We start from the raw sequence: 16478 nt of genomic DNA on the forward strand, positions 1-16478 counted from the left end.
CTCGGTTGATCCTTTTTATTTTACATATACCACTTGAGTGTTACTGAGCTATCTTCTCGGATATTTCGGTCTCTTCACGCATCCGTCTATCAATTACTCTTTCCCATATTTTCATGGTGTAGCTAAGCAGTTTTATAGCCCTGTAGTTTGTACATTGTTGTATATCTCCCTTGTATTTGTAGGCAGGTACTAGTATACTGCTACTCCATTCGTCTCGCATTTGTCCAACTTTCACAATTCTATTAAATAAACCTGCTAGCCACCTTGCTCCTGTCTCTTCCAATGCTCTCCATACTTCCCCAGGAATATCATCTCGTCCTACCGCTTTTCCTTTCTTTATTTTTTAAAGCGCTTGAGCCACTTCCTCGTTTGTTATTTTGGTGACCATTGCTGCTACTGTCTCCGTTGACTCTACAGGCTGTCTGTCAAATTCTTCATTTAATAAGCTGTCAAAGTACTTACTCCATCTTTTTTTGACATCCTTTTCGTGAACTAGTATTTTATTATTTTCATCTTGGATACACCTAATCTGATTAAAATCTTTTGCTTTCTTTGCTCTCTGTTTGGCTATTTTATATATCTTCGTTTCGCCTTCCCTGGTATCCAGTTGATCGTATAGGTGTGAATACGCTTCTGCTTTGGCTTTTGCTACTACTTCTTTCGCTTCCTTTTTCGCCGCCATATAGTTTTGTTCTGTTAATATGAATATTATTTTACCCTTCTCATCTACTATCCACTGTACTATCATATTATTTGTTCTTCTTTTATTATTTTACCAACTAGTTTTGAGTTTCTGTCTCTTTTTCATATTCTTGGACCTAGACTTTATTATCATTTTTGAGTTTCCCGCATTTGAACAGTTAGCTCTATAGACTTATAGCTAGGTATAGAATCTAAAAAAGTTTAGTTCAATTTGATTATTCCTACACAGTTGATCCGTTATTGAGCTTTTGTGTGTAGACATTAATCTTTCACTATATTTTTGATGTACAATAATCTTCTTTAGTAGCCTCTTTTGTTCTTTTTGTGGACATAGGACTCCCCTTGTGTTTTCCATGTTCGTGGTGTCTTGAGCCATCTGATGGCAGTTTCTTCCTACTTTTTCTTTATGTATATGTCGGTGATCCATCTTTTTATGGCCTTCTTGTGTCTCGTTTATGAAGTCTTGGTCGCCATCGCATGTTTTGTCTATACCGGAAAATTGGTTCACGACCATGTCTGATTCAATTATATTATTATTTTTCTATTCTCATACTATAATATATAAATTATGGTTTCACTACCTTTATCATAATGAACTTCATTATGATACATATTTTCATTACGATACAGATTTTTAACCAATAGATTCGCGATATGGCAAACGCGATGAAGGTGGCACACGCGCAGTGATCAATGGCGAGTCAAATACATACGCTTTGACAGTTTTCAATATGTAAACAACCTGGCAAACTACTTAATTTATTTGCGTTACAAAATTAATAAATTTGAATATATTTTTTGTTGTGAATGATCATAGAAAAAATCGTGTATACAACTTGCATTTAATTATCATTATGAAGCTCGTACTCTATACGAAACTCGCCGCTAGGCGGCTCGTTTCGTATCCCTCATACTCGATTCATAATGCCCATCATTAAATACTCGTTGCATAATATACTATTATGTGATTATATTATTATGAATATAATTTTCAGTATTCTTTAATCATTTAAAATTATAATCAATTTCTAGTTAAACTAAACTGGAACATATTATTTCAATTATTTTATTTATTCTTACAGTGTGTACTTGCTATGCTCATCTGCGCCGCCCGAGCTGGCGTCATTGGTCTAGGAGGCTACGACGGTGGGCATGGTCTTCTTGCTTCAGCTCCTGTAGCTGTAGCCGCTCCAGTAGCTTTAGCTCATGCTCCCGTCGCTGTAGCACATGCTCCCGTAGCTGTAGCTCATGGAGCGACTTCCTGGCAAAATAACAACTTGCTAGCTTTGAATCCAACGGCCGTTGTTACCAAAGTTGCTGCTCCAGTTGCTGTTGCTGCCCCCGTCTACGCTAAAGTTGCCGCACCAGTCGCTGTTGCTCCATGGGGCTTAGGCTTAGGTAAGTACAATATACTCTTGCTGACAGCAAAAGTTAATTAATTCCTAACTATCTATAGTAAGTGTGATTTTCTTTATAACGGCATATGTGTGATGTGTTTCTTTTTGAAACGAATACTTCTTATCGCTCGGTATGGTGTTTTTGACGGGCCTAAAATCCTATTTGGAGTCATTCGAAAAATCGAGACACGTTTAGTAACCTTGCGGATACCGTAATGTCCATAGCTATATGCTTATTTTAACTTTCTTAGTAAACTTAGTACATATCCCGAATTTTCTATTGTTTGACTGGTTTCAGGGTGATTTCAAACTTAGATCCCGAATTTTAAATTATTGACTGGGTTTGGATGGTTTCAACCCTTTGGGGTTGTTTTTATACTAAAACTAAATATAGATTCCAAATTTTCTATTCTTAACTAATTTCGGGGTAGTCTCAACCCCATAGAAGCTGATATGTTCAATTTTTCCAAAAAATATAGTACGATTCATGTTTTTATGATAAAACTAAGTATGGATCCCGAATTTTATTTTATTGGCTGGGTCTGAGGTGGTTTCAACCGTATAGTATAGGGGTTAATTTGTTCAGTTTTTCCGAAAAATATAGGGACATACATAATCGAATCGAATCTAATCGAAACGTATGAATTATAAAAGTATTCACTTCTTTTGGCACCTTTGTCGAGCATTTTTCAATATTAACTGAATATCGTCAATATTTTTTATTTAATAGTCCAGTCGGGTTAGACGAATAACAGGCCTAACCTTGCATTAGGAGCTGCCCCAAATTTTACTTTTCTAATCTTTAGGGAGGGTCAATATTAGTATAAATTTAAAATCTCGACTGAATTCCACCGTTGCGTTAGCCGCCATCTTGATTTTAAACGAGAACCGTTTTTGCTCAATATCTCCGCCATTTTCAATTTTTGACAAAAAGTGTACAAACTGAAATTGTTGAAAATGCGATTTTATATAATTTCATTTATGATAATTTTTGTCGTGCGGTCAATATTTTCCGAATTATGAGGGGAAAATAGTGAGAGTTGGAGCATAATTATTGAATTATTGAATTATCTCGTTTATTATTAGTTTTAAAACAAATATGTACCTATACAAAAATGAAGAGAATTAAATTCTACACAATTTTTGTCTCTTTCATTTTTTTGCTAAAATTAATATTTAAGGTAGTACGTATGCGGTAATGGCGCGAGCGTAAGACCGGATTGATTTTATAGCAATTGATTTTGTTCAATATCTACGCCATTTCAACTAAAATTGTTGAAAATGTAATTTCCTACAATTTCTTTTTAACAATTTTTTTCATGCGGTTGATATTTTCCGAGTTACATGGGAAAATAATAAAAAGTGGTGGGGTACATAATTATTATTGAATTGAATTTTGTTTCCGAGCTGCCTCAAATTTTATAATTCTATCCTTTAGGAGAGATCAATAGTAGTGTAAATTTAATATCTCGACTGAATTCCGCGGTTGCATTAGCCGCCATATTGATTTTAAATGAGAACTGTTATTGCTTAATATATCCGCCATTTTCAACTTTTCGACATAAATGGTGGGAAAGAAAATAAATGATGCAATTTCCTACAATTTTTTTGGTACAATTTTTTTATACGATCAATATTCTCCGAGTTAAGGGGGAAAATAATGGAAGCGGAGGGGAAGCATAATTATTGAATTGTCTCATTTATTATTAACTTTACGACATAATTGTACATAAACAAAAATAAAGAAAATTATATTTTATACAATTTTTGAAACTTCCAATGAAACATCAACCAAACTAAATATATAAAAGACATAAAAAGACATTATATGCATTAAGTTCACTTATTTTTATTAACTAGCGGGTTTTATTGGTTAAATTTGTCTGTCGATATTTTAAGTTTTATGTCAGCTAATATATCGTGATGTTTCACCATTTTTTTTTTAATTTTGGACCCTGTTGGGGGGAATTTTCCCATTTCCCCCCTTGTAGACCCGCCACTGGTTCTCTCGAAAAATTGTAGTAAATCGTAATTGCAACAATTTCAGTTCTTACACTTTTTGTCGAAAAGTTGAAAATGGCGGAGATATTGAACAAAAACAATTGCTGCAAAATCAATCAGGTCTTACGCTCGCACCTTTACCACATACGTACTACCTTAAATATTGATTTTATCAAAAAAATGTACGGCATCAAAATTGTACAAAATATAATTCTCTTCATTTTGTATAGGTATATATTTGTTGTAAAACTAATAATAAACGAGATAATTTAATGATTCAATAATTATGCTACAACTGTCACTATTTTCCTCTCATAACTCGGAAAATATCGACCGCACGCAAAAAATTGTAATATATGAAATTATAGAAAATCGCATTTTCAATAATTTCAGTTTGTACACTTTTTGTCAAAAAACTGAAAATGGCGGAAATATTGAGCAAAAACGGTTCTCGTTTAAAATCAAGATGGCGGCTAACGCAACAGAGGAATTCAGTCGAGATTTTAATTTTATACTAATATTGACCCGCCCTAAAGATTAGAAAAATAAAATTTGGGGCAGCTCCTAATGCAAGGTCAAATGCTATCCCGACTGGGCTATAAATACTCTTCCAACATTGTATATTACATTGAATGAACATCTTCCCTGATTGACCACTTATTCACTGATTTTATGTTTTTTTTATATATGTGCATACTGGTTTAGATAATTAAGAAAATAGGTCCGTCCTTGCTGTTCTTGATCTTGGTTCAAAATTTGAATGTTTTGTTTCATATTTTGTTTAACACTTTATTCCACGCTATTCGCTCCGTGCATGACTGACGCGACACCTAGCGCCTTCACCTTACATTTTTGGATCCCACAATTTGAGTTTAAACCTTATCACGCACAGGGAGCTATAATAGGTATATACATATTATATCATATCGCCCTATAGTAATGAGTCAGCAATATGATATAATATACAGGGTGTTTCAGTGTTTCATTAATAATTGTCCATATAGTAACTGGAGAAATCTTAGCACAAAATACGAAGATTTAACCTAAAACACTTAAACAAAATGTGGTTCCTTACTGAGTTACAGGGTGTTTTATCTAAAAATTTAAAAACTATTTTTGCTCACTCTTTTAAAACTATACGACGTATCCCTTTCATACTTGGCAGAAAGTGCGACTTCTATACACCCTACTAAATTATGATAGACAAACGTTTCTAGCTACTACCAGAGGCGTACGACGGGGGATAGTGAATGGTTGACCCTTCTCAAATTCTATGCCACTGGAGGAATTATTATTTTAGTGCCATTTTTAGATTCTCCAATACTTTCTACGTAAATAGTATACTCTTCACCAGTAACGATAAAGTCATTAGTTTTCGAGATATTTGAAGTTAAATATGAAACGGCACAGTTATTTTGATTAATAATTATTTATGATATAACTCATATGATTAAAATTTAAAAATTATTTGTACCCAGTACTTTAAAACTATTTGGCGTATTCTTATCATACGTGGCAGAAAGTGTAGGTACTGTACACCCTACTAAATTAAGATAAATAAACGTTTCTAGCTACTACCAGAGGCGTACGACAGGGAATAGTGGCTGGTTGACCCTTCCTAAATTCTACGCCACTGACAAAATTGCTATTTTAGTGTAATTTTTTGATTTTCCAATACTTTTTATGTAAATAATACACTCTTCATTCGTAACGATAAAATGATTAGTTTTCGAGATACAGTAGAGCGTCGATTATCCGAACGTCGATCAACCGAACGACCGGTTATCCGAACTCCCGACTCCCGCGCCCCGCACTCGAGTACTGAGCAAGCGTTAGTAATTAACGCTTAAATATCTTCAGTTTTCTTCAATTGTGTATCCAAAAATATGTTGTTGCAAAGACTGCACTTTTTTGTTTAATTGCTATTTGTCATTATCAACGTATAAACAAATATACATTTATATAAATATGGTTCTTATTCACTTGTGGATAAATATGTATGACAATCTCAGTATAGTTCGATTATCAGAACAAATCGGTTTTCCGAACGCTCATGTCCCCCAATTCGTTCGGATAATCGATGTTCTACTGTATTTGAAATTAAAAATGAAGCGACACAATACATTAATCAAAATAACCGTGTCGTTTCATTTTTAACTTTAAAGATCTCGAAAACTAATGACATTATCATTACGAATGAAGAGTATATTATTTTTACAGAAAGTATTGGAGAATCCAAAAATTAAACTAAAATAGCAATTCCGCCAGTGGCGTAGAATTTGGAAACGATCAACCATTCACTTCCCCCATCGTACGCCTCTGGTAATAACCAGAACGTTTTTTTAACATAATTTAGTAGTTTGTACAGTACCTATACTACCTGCCAAGTATGAAAAGGATACGTCGAATAGTTTTAAAATGGTGAGCAAAAATATTTTTTAAATTTTTAGATAAAACACCCTGCAACTCAGTAAGGAACCACATTTTATTTAAGTGTTTTAAGTTAAATCTTCGTATTTTCTGCTAAGGTTTCCCAGTTACTGTATAGACAATTATTAATGAAACACCCTGTATATTATAGTATAGCTCCCCGTGCGCGACAAGCTTAAGAATATGATAAATACATATTATTGCGAAGTTGCAAATTATTAATAATTAGTTTTTTAACAATATTTTTCCAATTTATGTATAACATGTATGTAATATTGAGAATTGGGTTTATAAAAATTCATCAAAATTTATCTTTTTAACCCCATACGGAACAGAAAGAGAAAATCTATCCTCGTTTTTAAACTAGGAGGAGTAATTCAAATTTACCGCGCTGAAATGCTTGTTTGTAATTGGTTCAACCACAGGCAAGTTTACTCCATTAAATTATGAAATTGTGATCTTATTAATATTTATGAAATTTTGACACTATTGTTTTAAGTACTCTTTAGCGACCTATAAAGCTTGTCACGCACAGGGATCTGTACTATAATATTTATTTATGTACCAAGTCAGTAAAGTTACTCTTTATGGAACGAGTCAGACGAATCAGGCGAATAACAGTATTTACTGACGTGGTGCATACCCAGACAGACGTTGGCGCATTATCGCCAAAAATTTGATATTGGTTTTAACACTTTCTTACAATTTACCATTTAAAAACTTTCTAAATTTTAGACGTCATAATAATTTCATGACAGTGATCACAGATAACTTATGCAAGATGGCCGCTTTCGATTTTTAATCGATAGTTATCAATATTGAATAATTACTAAGTCCGCAAAGTTTTAATTAATTTTATATGAATATAATTACAAAATACTGCAGAATTTTCCTTTTTGACATAGGTAATCTTAATTGATAATATCGCCAATTGTGTACAATATTTTTAATAATTAAAGTAAATAAATTTTAAGTTCATTCAAATACCCACCATTCGATTACTGCTATCGACCACTTATATTCAATCTCGATTAATCGCGGCAGGTAAAGTAAAATTCTTCTTTCAGTACAATAAAGTGTTACTTTACTGCCGCAAATGAGGGCAAATGAGTACAATAATGAATGACTTTAGTGGCGGTTGGCGATAATATGATATATTATATCTCATAATATATTACATCTCATATCGCTCACTACAGTAATGAGTGAGCATGCATACACGGAACTATAATATACAGTATTGGAAATCTTTTTTCGGAGCATAGGAACTTTCAATGCAATAAGTTAGATTCTTGATTTGCAATTAACCAGTGTAAATTTCAAGGCAACGTCGAGATGTTTCATATTTAATTCATTTGTTCGACTGCACTGAACTGAGACCTCTTATTTGCAATTAACCAGTGTAAATTTTAATATAACGTCGCGATGTTTTAAAATTAATTCATTTGCTCGACTGTAATCCCTTTACCGTTGGTTATCGCACAAACGCTACAATCCGATGGGGCACCTCAGTTCAGTGCAGTCGAACAAATGAATTAAATATGAAACATCTCGACGTTGTCTTGAAATTTACACTGGTTAATTGCAAATCAAGAATCAATATTGGAAAAGATTTTACGGTATAAGAACATGCATATTGTGATTTAAGACATTATTAGGTGTGAATCTGTCTTTTGAGTTCACTCATCATAGTTTAAATATTTTCTTTAAATTATGTAATTATTGGAAATCTATAAATGAGCACAATTAAATATCCAGACAACATTTATTTTATTTACCATTTTTGATAAAATTTGCTATACAAACAATGCCAATGACGTTACAAAAATACCTCCAATATTCTTATATTTCGCCGCTACTCACGCTGGCATCTTTTCAACGCTGGCATCTTTTCAGGGTACCCCCACCATGGTCACGCACGGAGCGAATACATTTTCACTTACAATAGCTGCGTTCGCGGGTACAGTGGACAAATTGTCGCCGACAATTTCTAACCTCACTTAATATAAATAATACCGTTAATAGATAAATATACAAGGTATATTTACTTTTAATTAATATTAATAACTAATTATTAAATTATACTAGGTAAATATACCTTGTATATTTTATCTATTAACGATATTATTTATATCATTTTAAAGTGCGCATGCGTTTTGCTGCTAATTTGTCGCCGACAGGCACCCGCGAACGCACTTACTATATCATATCTAATTTTTAAGTACCGTTTCTAACATTGACTTATTTGCTTCTAGGCCATGGAGGATATGGATTACACTAAAAAGAATAGTCTGACGAATGATTCCCGCGAATGAAACAAGAAAAAATATGAGTGCAAGAGATGAGCAACATCTGTTTATTATTTATTGAATAGTGATTAAATTATATAATAATTTTAAATTGTTTTATTTTTATACTCAAAAACTGTGTCGTACGAAATCTATATCATACTATTTTACCAATTGATACTATTATACAGGGTGTCCCGAAAATATTGGTCATAAATTATACCACAGATTCTGGGGTCAAAAATAGGTTGATTGAATCTCACATACCTATATACAATAGTGCGCACAAAAAAAGTTACAGCTCTTTGAAGTTACAAAATGAAAATCGATTTTATTCCTTATATCGAAAACTCTTAGAGATTTTTTATTGAAAATGGACATGTGGCATTCTTATGGCAGCAACATCTTAAAAAAAAAATTAAAGTGAAATTCTTGCACCCCATAAAAATTTAATGGGAGTTTTGTTCCCTTAAACCCGTCCAAATTTTTGTGTACGTTCCAATTAAATTAATATTGTATTACCATTAATTAAACACAATGTTTTTAAAACTTTTTTGCCTCCTAGTACTTTTCCGATAAGCCAGTGTTTATCGAGATATTTTGAATATTTGTCAAATCCACCACATATTTGTATATGGTTAAGTACGATTATAGAGACATGTTAAATACAGTAAAACCTCTGTTAACCGAAACCTTTTTAACCGAAACATCATTTAACCGAAACGGCTGACAGTTTCAATAATTTCATCAATAAAAGTAAATTTTTATCCTAAAACGGAAACAATTTGATGTTAATTTCCTCATAGTGTCACCTCATAGTGTTTTTAATACCAACTTTGACCAAGAATACTATGTAATTTGATACAAGAAGAATACAAAAAACAATGTTATTTTTAACCGAAATTTTTGTTATCCGAAACTGCCTTCCCCCAATTATTTCGGTTAACGGAGGTTTTACTGTAGTCTGAAAATTTATTTATAATTTACATTTTTAGGTATATTTTGAAAAATCAGCCACATCTCGATAAAAGGTGACTTATCAAAAAAAGACTAACAGACAAAAAAGTTTTAAAAACACTGTGTTGAACTAATGGTACCACAATAATAGTTTAATTGGGACCTACACAAACATTTGGGGGGTTTAAAGGAGCAAAACCCACAGAAAATTTTTATGTAAATATATTAAAAAAGAAGCCGCATCTCGATAAAAACTGGCTTATCGAAAAAATACTAGGAGACAAAAAAGTTTTAAAAACGTTGTGTTTAACTAATGGTATCACAATAATGAATTAATTGGAACACACACAAAAGTTTGGGGGGTTTAAGGGAACAAAACCCCCATAAAATTTTTATGGGGTGGACAAATTTCACTATAATTTTGTTTTAAGATATTTCTGACATAAAAATGATACATGTCAGTTTTCAATAAAAAATCTATAATAGTTTTCGATATATTGAAAAAAAAAATCGATTTTCATTTTGTTCAAATTCAAAGGGCTGTAACTTTTTTATGAGCACATTTGTACTAAGGTAAGTTAGGTTCAATCGAACTATTTTTGACCCCAGAATGTGTGGTATAATTTATGACAAATCTTTTCGGGACACCCTGTATAACAATCTGAATACCTTTAACCATAACTAGTTTTTTTTTTTTTTTTTTTTTTTTTTTTTTTTTTTTTTTTTTTTCCTGGAAGCCGTCTGTTGTGAACCGGTTGTACTGCAGCCACTTGGCTTATTGTACATCTTCCATTGTTTATGAAACCCATTCCAGAATTCTGGAACCCTGTACCAGCTTGTACAGGTCTAGTGGGTGGGTGCCATATAATTTTGGAGTCATTTCGATGTCTCCGAAAAGTGTTTGCCGCCTCCGATCCAATGCCTCACAGTCATGCAAAATATGGTTGACTGTTTCAGGTTCTCTGTTACAGAGTCTGCAGCTCAAGTCTCCATGAAACAGCCCCATTGTATGCAGGTGACCCTTAACTGGCGCATGTCCAGTGAGGAAACCTGTTATGACTCTGAGCTGATTCCTGCTTGTTTTCAGCAGTAACTCAGCTCTACTAGCACATGTCCGTCCGATATACATCTTGCCATGTGTTTGACCGGGTACACTCTCCCAGTGTGAGTTGTGTTGGCTTCGGATCCAGGCTTTTTTTCGTTCGCGGACGGTGCTTTTTGGCACTCCCACGGTCGGCTCTGCACCCAAGTATTTTGTAGCTGATGCTCTCTTGGCAAGTGCATCAGCTCTTTCATTGCCGTATATGCCCCGATGACCTGGAACCCATACCAGTATAGCACTGTTATGTTGTGCCAGTCTATCAAGTTCTTGTCGACATTCCCACACCAGCCTAGAGTTCACCTTAGGGCTTATAAGAGCCCCAATGGCTGCTTGGCTATCTGTGCATATGTTAACCCGCTGCAGTTCGAATGCCCTCAGGTTGTTTTCTCTTGCACACTGCAAGATTGCAAAAATCTCTGTCTGAAATACGGAGGTACATTCTCCCAGTGGAATAGAAATGTTGAAATTTCCACCACTATAGAATATTCCTGCGCCCAAACCGTCTGCAGTTTTAGACCCGTCCGTATACCAGGTGCAACCCTGCAGTCTGGGTCGACAGTTTCCTCTGTCCCATTCGTCTCGTGGGCAAATGTCCACTTGAAAAGGTACTTCAGGCATATATCTTGATGTCATATGGTCAGAAATCATCATCCATTCGGCATCATTAATTTCATTCGTTATTTTACTATGTCCTGATTTAACTGGTACGTTGCTCAGGTTTTCTCGCAGTCTATAATAGCCCATTCTCGCCTCACCTCTTATTGTTATATGTAAAGGAGGGAGATCCAGTAGTGCCTCCATAGCTGCCGTAGGTGTGCCCCTCATAGCCCCCGTGATCCCGAGACAAGCAAGTCTTTGCACCTTGCTTAATTTGATGATGGCACTTTTTTGCTGCACTTTTGGCCACCATACCACTGATGCATATGTAATTGTGGGTTTTACTACCATGTTATAAGTCCAATATACCATGTCTGGTCTCAAACCCCACATTTTTCCATGAGTACGTCTGGCTACCATTAACGTAGATACCGCTCTCTTCGTTATTCTTTCTATCTGCTGATTCCAAGTAAGTCTTGAGTCTAATATTATCCCGAGATACTTTACTTCACTCACCAGATTTAAATGTATACCATTTAGACTTAGAGGACCCAATTCCTCTGAATTCCTTCTTTTAGTAAATTTCATGATTTTGGACTTTAGAGGACTGATGTTAAGCCCTACATTTGAAGTCCATTCTGTAACTACTGTCAGAGCCTGTTGCATTCGATCTCTGACTGTACCATTAAATTTTCCGTGGGCTAAGATGACTAGGTCATCCGCATAGCCCAGGACGTGATGCCTATCGTTGTCGAGTCTAGCTATCAGGCCATCCATGACCAGATTCCACAATAGAGGAGATAAGACTCCCCCCTGTGGGCAGCCTCTGGCTACCTGAGCTGACACTGTATCCCCTAGCAACGTAGCATATATCACACGGCTTCTCAGCATGCAGTCTATCCATCTACAGCTTGTTTCGTCTATTCCTTTTAGACGGATCGCCCTTGTGATCGCTTCGTAAGAGGTGTTGTCAAATGCTCCCTCAATATCGAGAAATGCACCCAACATCACCTCTTTGTTTTCTAGAACGTACTCCACTCTCTGTACAAGATGGTGCAGTGCCGTTTCTGTGGAGACTCCCGCTCGATATGCATATTGTCCCCGATGTATCGGACTTTCAACCAATACACCATCCCTGATATGCCTATCGAGCAGTTTTTCTAAGGTCTTCAGTACGAATGACATCAGACTTAATGGCCGCAGAGACTTGGCCCTTTCCTGTCCGATTTTGCCAGGTTTGGGTATAAAAGCCACCCTTATCAGCCTCCATGCTTTTGGTATGTACCCCAGCCCTAAACTAGCCTGCAGTATCTTACACAATTTTTTGAAAAGAAGGTCGTTTCCCTTCTGTAGAAGTATTGGATAAATCCCGTCCGGACCCGGTGATTTATATGGCTCGAATGAGTTTATTGCCCATTTGATTTTGTCCTGGTTTATAACTTCTTTTGCCACATGCCAGTTTTCCCTAGAACCATAATTCATGATATCCAGTCCGGTTTGCCATGTGTCTAGTGGTATCAGTTTTGTCTCAGACTCAGGAAAGTGCACCCTGAAAAGCTCTTTCAGGGTGTCTTCACCATTCTGAGTGTATTCACCTGACTCTTTTTGGAGCGAGGGAATACTTATCTGAGGGTCCTTTGAGAGAACTTTATGGAGCCTTGCCATTTCTGAAGTCCCTTCTATCTCTTCACAATGCCTTCTCCACGATTCTCTTTTTGCCCTTCTCAGTTCCTTATTGTAGTCAGTCAGAGCTTTGCGATAATCGCCCCACTCGCCTGACCTTTTGGCGAAATTAAATTTTCGTCTAACCTCTGTCCTTTGATTTGCAAGTTTTCGATATATTGAAAAAAAAATCGATTTTCATTTTGTTCAAATTCAAAGGGCTGTAACTTTTTTATGAGCACATTTGTACTAAGGTAAGTTAGGTTCAATCGAACTATTTTTGACCCCAGAATGTGTGGTATAATTTATGACAAATCTTTTCGGGACACCCTGTATAACAATCTGAATACCTTTAACCATAACTAGTACATTCTTTCACGGTTTTTGCTGTAAATTTTAAAGAACCGCTTGGATTGACATGAAATTTGGCATACGCATAGTTAACATGTCAAAGAAAAACAGTGATATGGTACCGATGTGTGCTTTTGCCCTGGGGGTGAGTTTCGCCCCACCTCGGGGGTAAAAAAATATATGTCCAAGATAAGTCCCGAAATGGATAAACTGACTAATTTTAAGCAACTTTTGGTCTATAGAGTTTTTCCACCAAATCAATACTTTTCGAGTTATTTGCAAGTGAATATGGTTTTTCAACAAAATAACCACGTTTTTAGACGGTTTTTCGCAAATAACTCAAAACGTAAGCATTTTGTCAAAAAAAATATTCTTAGCAAAACTATAGCCTACCAAAAAGTGAAACAATCGGTGTATATATTAGGTCTCTATACCTAGCAAAAGCAGAGTTATAGCTAATGAAAAATAGATTAATATTCGAAAAATTTTAAATAGTTAATAAAAAAAATAATTCAATGTGAAATATCCAAATAATGAAGCAATCTTGGGGAACACACATTACAACTTTTTTTAAGTGTTTGAAAAAAGCTTTATTTCTGTTTTTATAAAAAAAAGTCTAGCATCAAATGTAAGCAAGTTACGCTCAAAATAAAGTTGGCCCCTTTTGTTTTGGCAAAAAAAATCAGGAAGATCACCCCCCAATTAGCAACTTAAATGAAATTAATCATTACCGCTTCACAAGTTACTTTACTTATGTTGTGTTTATATGATCTGTAAGTTTCATCGATTCAAAGTGTTTATTTTTGAAAAAATTTGGTTTTAAAGTAAAATTTTTTTAAAAAATTAATTTTGAAAAAAATTTTTATTTCAAAATAACTTAAAAATTGTTAGAGATACCAAAAATCTTAACCTATAAAAAAGTCAGCTTTACTTTTCTGAATATTTTGTATTTTTCTGTTTTTCTGTAAGACAAAAATTGGTTAAGATTCGGTGTTTCTAAAAATGCATACACTCGTGATAAGTGACTCGTTCAAGCCCTTTTAACTACAGCTGCTTCAAAAATAAGGACTTTGAACCGACGAAACTTACAGATCATATGATCAATACGTACGCGAGTAAAAATCTTGTGAAGTGGTAACAATTAAGTTCATTTGAAATGCTAATTACGGGTGATTTTCCTGATTTCTTACCAAAAAAAACGGGACAAAGTTTATTTTGAGCGTAACTTGTTTACTTTTTATGCTAAAAATTTTTTTTAAAAAACAAAAATAAGCATTTATTTAAACACTTTAAAAAAGTTAAAATGAGTTTTCCCCAAAAAAGTACTTCGTTTTTTGGTTATGGCACGTTAAAATATTCGACTTGGAATTTGACGAATATGAACCTATTTTTCATTATACACTCCTATACCCTCTGAGCTTCGCTGGTATCGCTCCTGGCGGATTACTAATTCAACTTTCACCGGTAATTTTTAAATTTATTATTTAATTGTTATCGCTTAATATTTACAACGCAAAAAAGTAATTAAATTTTAATCGATTTTTTTAAGGTTTTGTTAATCATTTTGACGTTCTATTGATAAAATATGAATTTCTTACTTCGGATACTTTCACAATTATCGTGTAGATGGCGCTAAAGATTAATAGATTAATTTATAATTACGTTTTACGGAACATTAAAAAAACTTAAATTCATTATTTAAAACGTAAGTATATTTAAGGTAAAAATATATACCACAGCTTTGACAAACTAATATTTTTTATAATTAATGTTTTTAATTTTAATTTTAAATTAATCACTTTGACATTTATGTCAAATTTCCGGTAAACGTTTACAGACTTGCCACTACTGGCGCTCGCGAATTTGTAAATATCCCCTCTACGTACGAGCTCACAGCGTATAGTGACCTAATATATACACCATGTTTTTTACTTTTTTACGTGCTATATTTTTGATAAGAATTTTTTTCTCGACCAAATACTTACTTTTTGAGTTATTTGCGAAGAACCGTCTGAAAACGTGGTTATTTTGTAGAAAAATTAACATATTCACTCGCAAATAACTCGAAAAGTATTATTTTGGTGAAAAAGCTTTATAGAACAAAAGTTGCTTAGAATTAGTCATTTTATCCATTTCCGGACTTATTTCGAACATATATTTTTCACCCCCAAAAGGGGGTGGAAATATATGTTTGAAACTGTTGTACGGAGTTGAGTCGTGGACTCTCACAGACGCCACCTGGAAGAAAATTAAATCTTTTGAGATGTGGCTTTATCGTCGAATCCTGAAGATATCTTATACCGACCACATTACTAATGAGGGTGTTTTGCTGAGAATGCAAAAAGAAAAAGAGCTGTTAATTAAAATAAAAACAGCCAAAATCAAATACCTCGGTCATATCATGAGGAACAGTGAAAGATATGGACTCCTGCAACTGGTCTTACAGGGAAAAGTAGAGGGAAAACGAGGACCAGGAAGGCGGAGGATTTCGTGGCTGAAAAATCTACGTACGTGGTTCAACACAACCACTACAAATCTTTTCAGAGCAGCAGTGTGCAAAGTACAGATTGCCATGATGGTCGCCAACATCCGAAACGGATAGGCACTACAAGAAGAAGAAGAAGAAAAGGGGGTGAAAATCACCCCTAGGGCAAAAGCACACATCGGTACAATATCACTTTTTTCTTTGACTTGTTAGCTATGTGTATGCCAAATTTCATGTCAATCCAAGAGGTTCTTTAAAATTTAGAGGTTTTGCAATATTTCACCTTTAAAGAACGTACTAAACGTTCAGAACAGCAGTTTATACCAATTTGTAATATGTTCACAATATAACTTCTTGGATACAAACGGGCATATTTTAGAAAAGGATAATAAATTTAACTCGCTGGGATGTTGGATCGATAGCAGCCTAATTCCTGATCTAGAAATAGGATCGAGAATAGAATAGTCGACTACCTTTATCAAAATGGACAACTGGTCGATTCTTCT

The 16478-nt window shown here is 34.5% G+C and overlaps 1 protein-coding gene across 2 annotated transcripts in view; it reads left to right on the forward strand.

Annotated features, from left to right (window-relative positions):
* Positions 1–8930, forward strand: part of LOC114327867 (cuticle protein 64) — a 159826-nt gene extending 150896 nt beyond the window's left edge. For both annotated transcript variants that reach the window (XM_050645258.1, XM_028276579.1), the window contains exons 2-3: positions 1785–2100; positions 8786–8930. In XM_050645258.1, coding sequence (XP_050501215.1) covers positions 1797–2100; positions 8786–8811 — 330 coding nt within the window. In that variant the 5' untranslated portion in view covers positions 1785–1796 and the 3' untranslated portion in view covers positions 8812–8930. The remainder of the gene's footprint in view (positions 1–1784; positions 2101–8785) is intronic.
* The last annotated feature ends 7548 nt before the right edge of the window (positions 8931–16478 follow it).

This window comes from Diabrotica virgifera, chromosome 3, assembly GCF_917563875.1.
Source record: "Diabrotica virgifera virgifera chromosome 3, PGI_DIABVI_V3a".
Lineage (NCBI taxonomy): Eukaryota > Metazoa > Arthropoda > Insecta > Coleoptera > Chrysomelidae > Diabrotica > Diabrotica virgifera.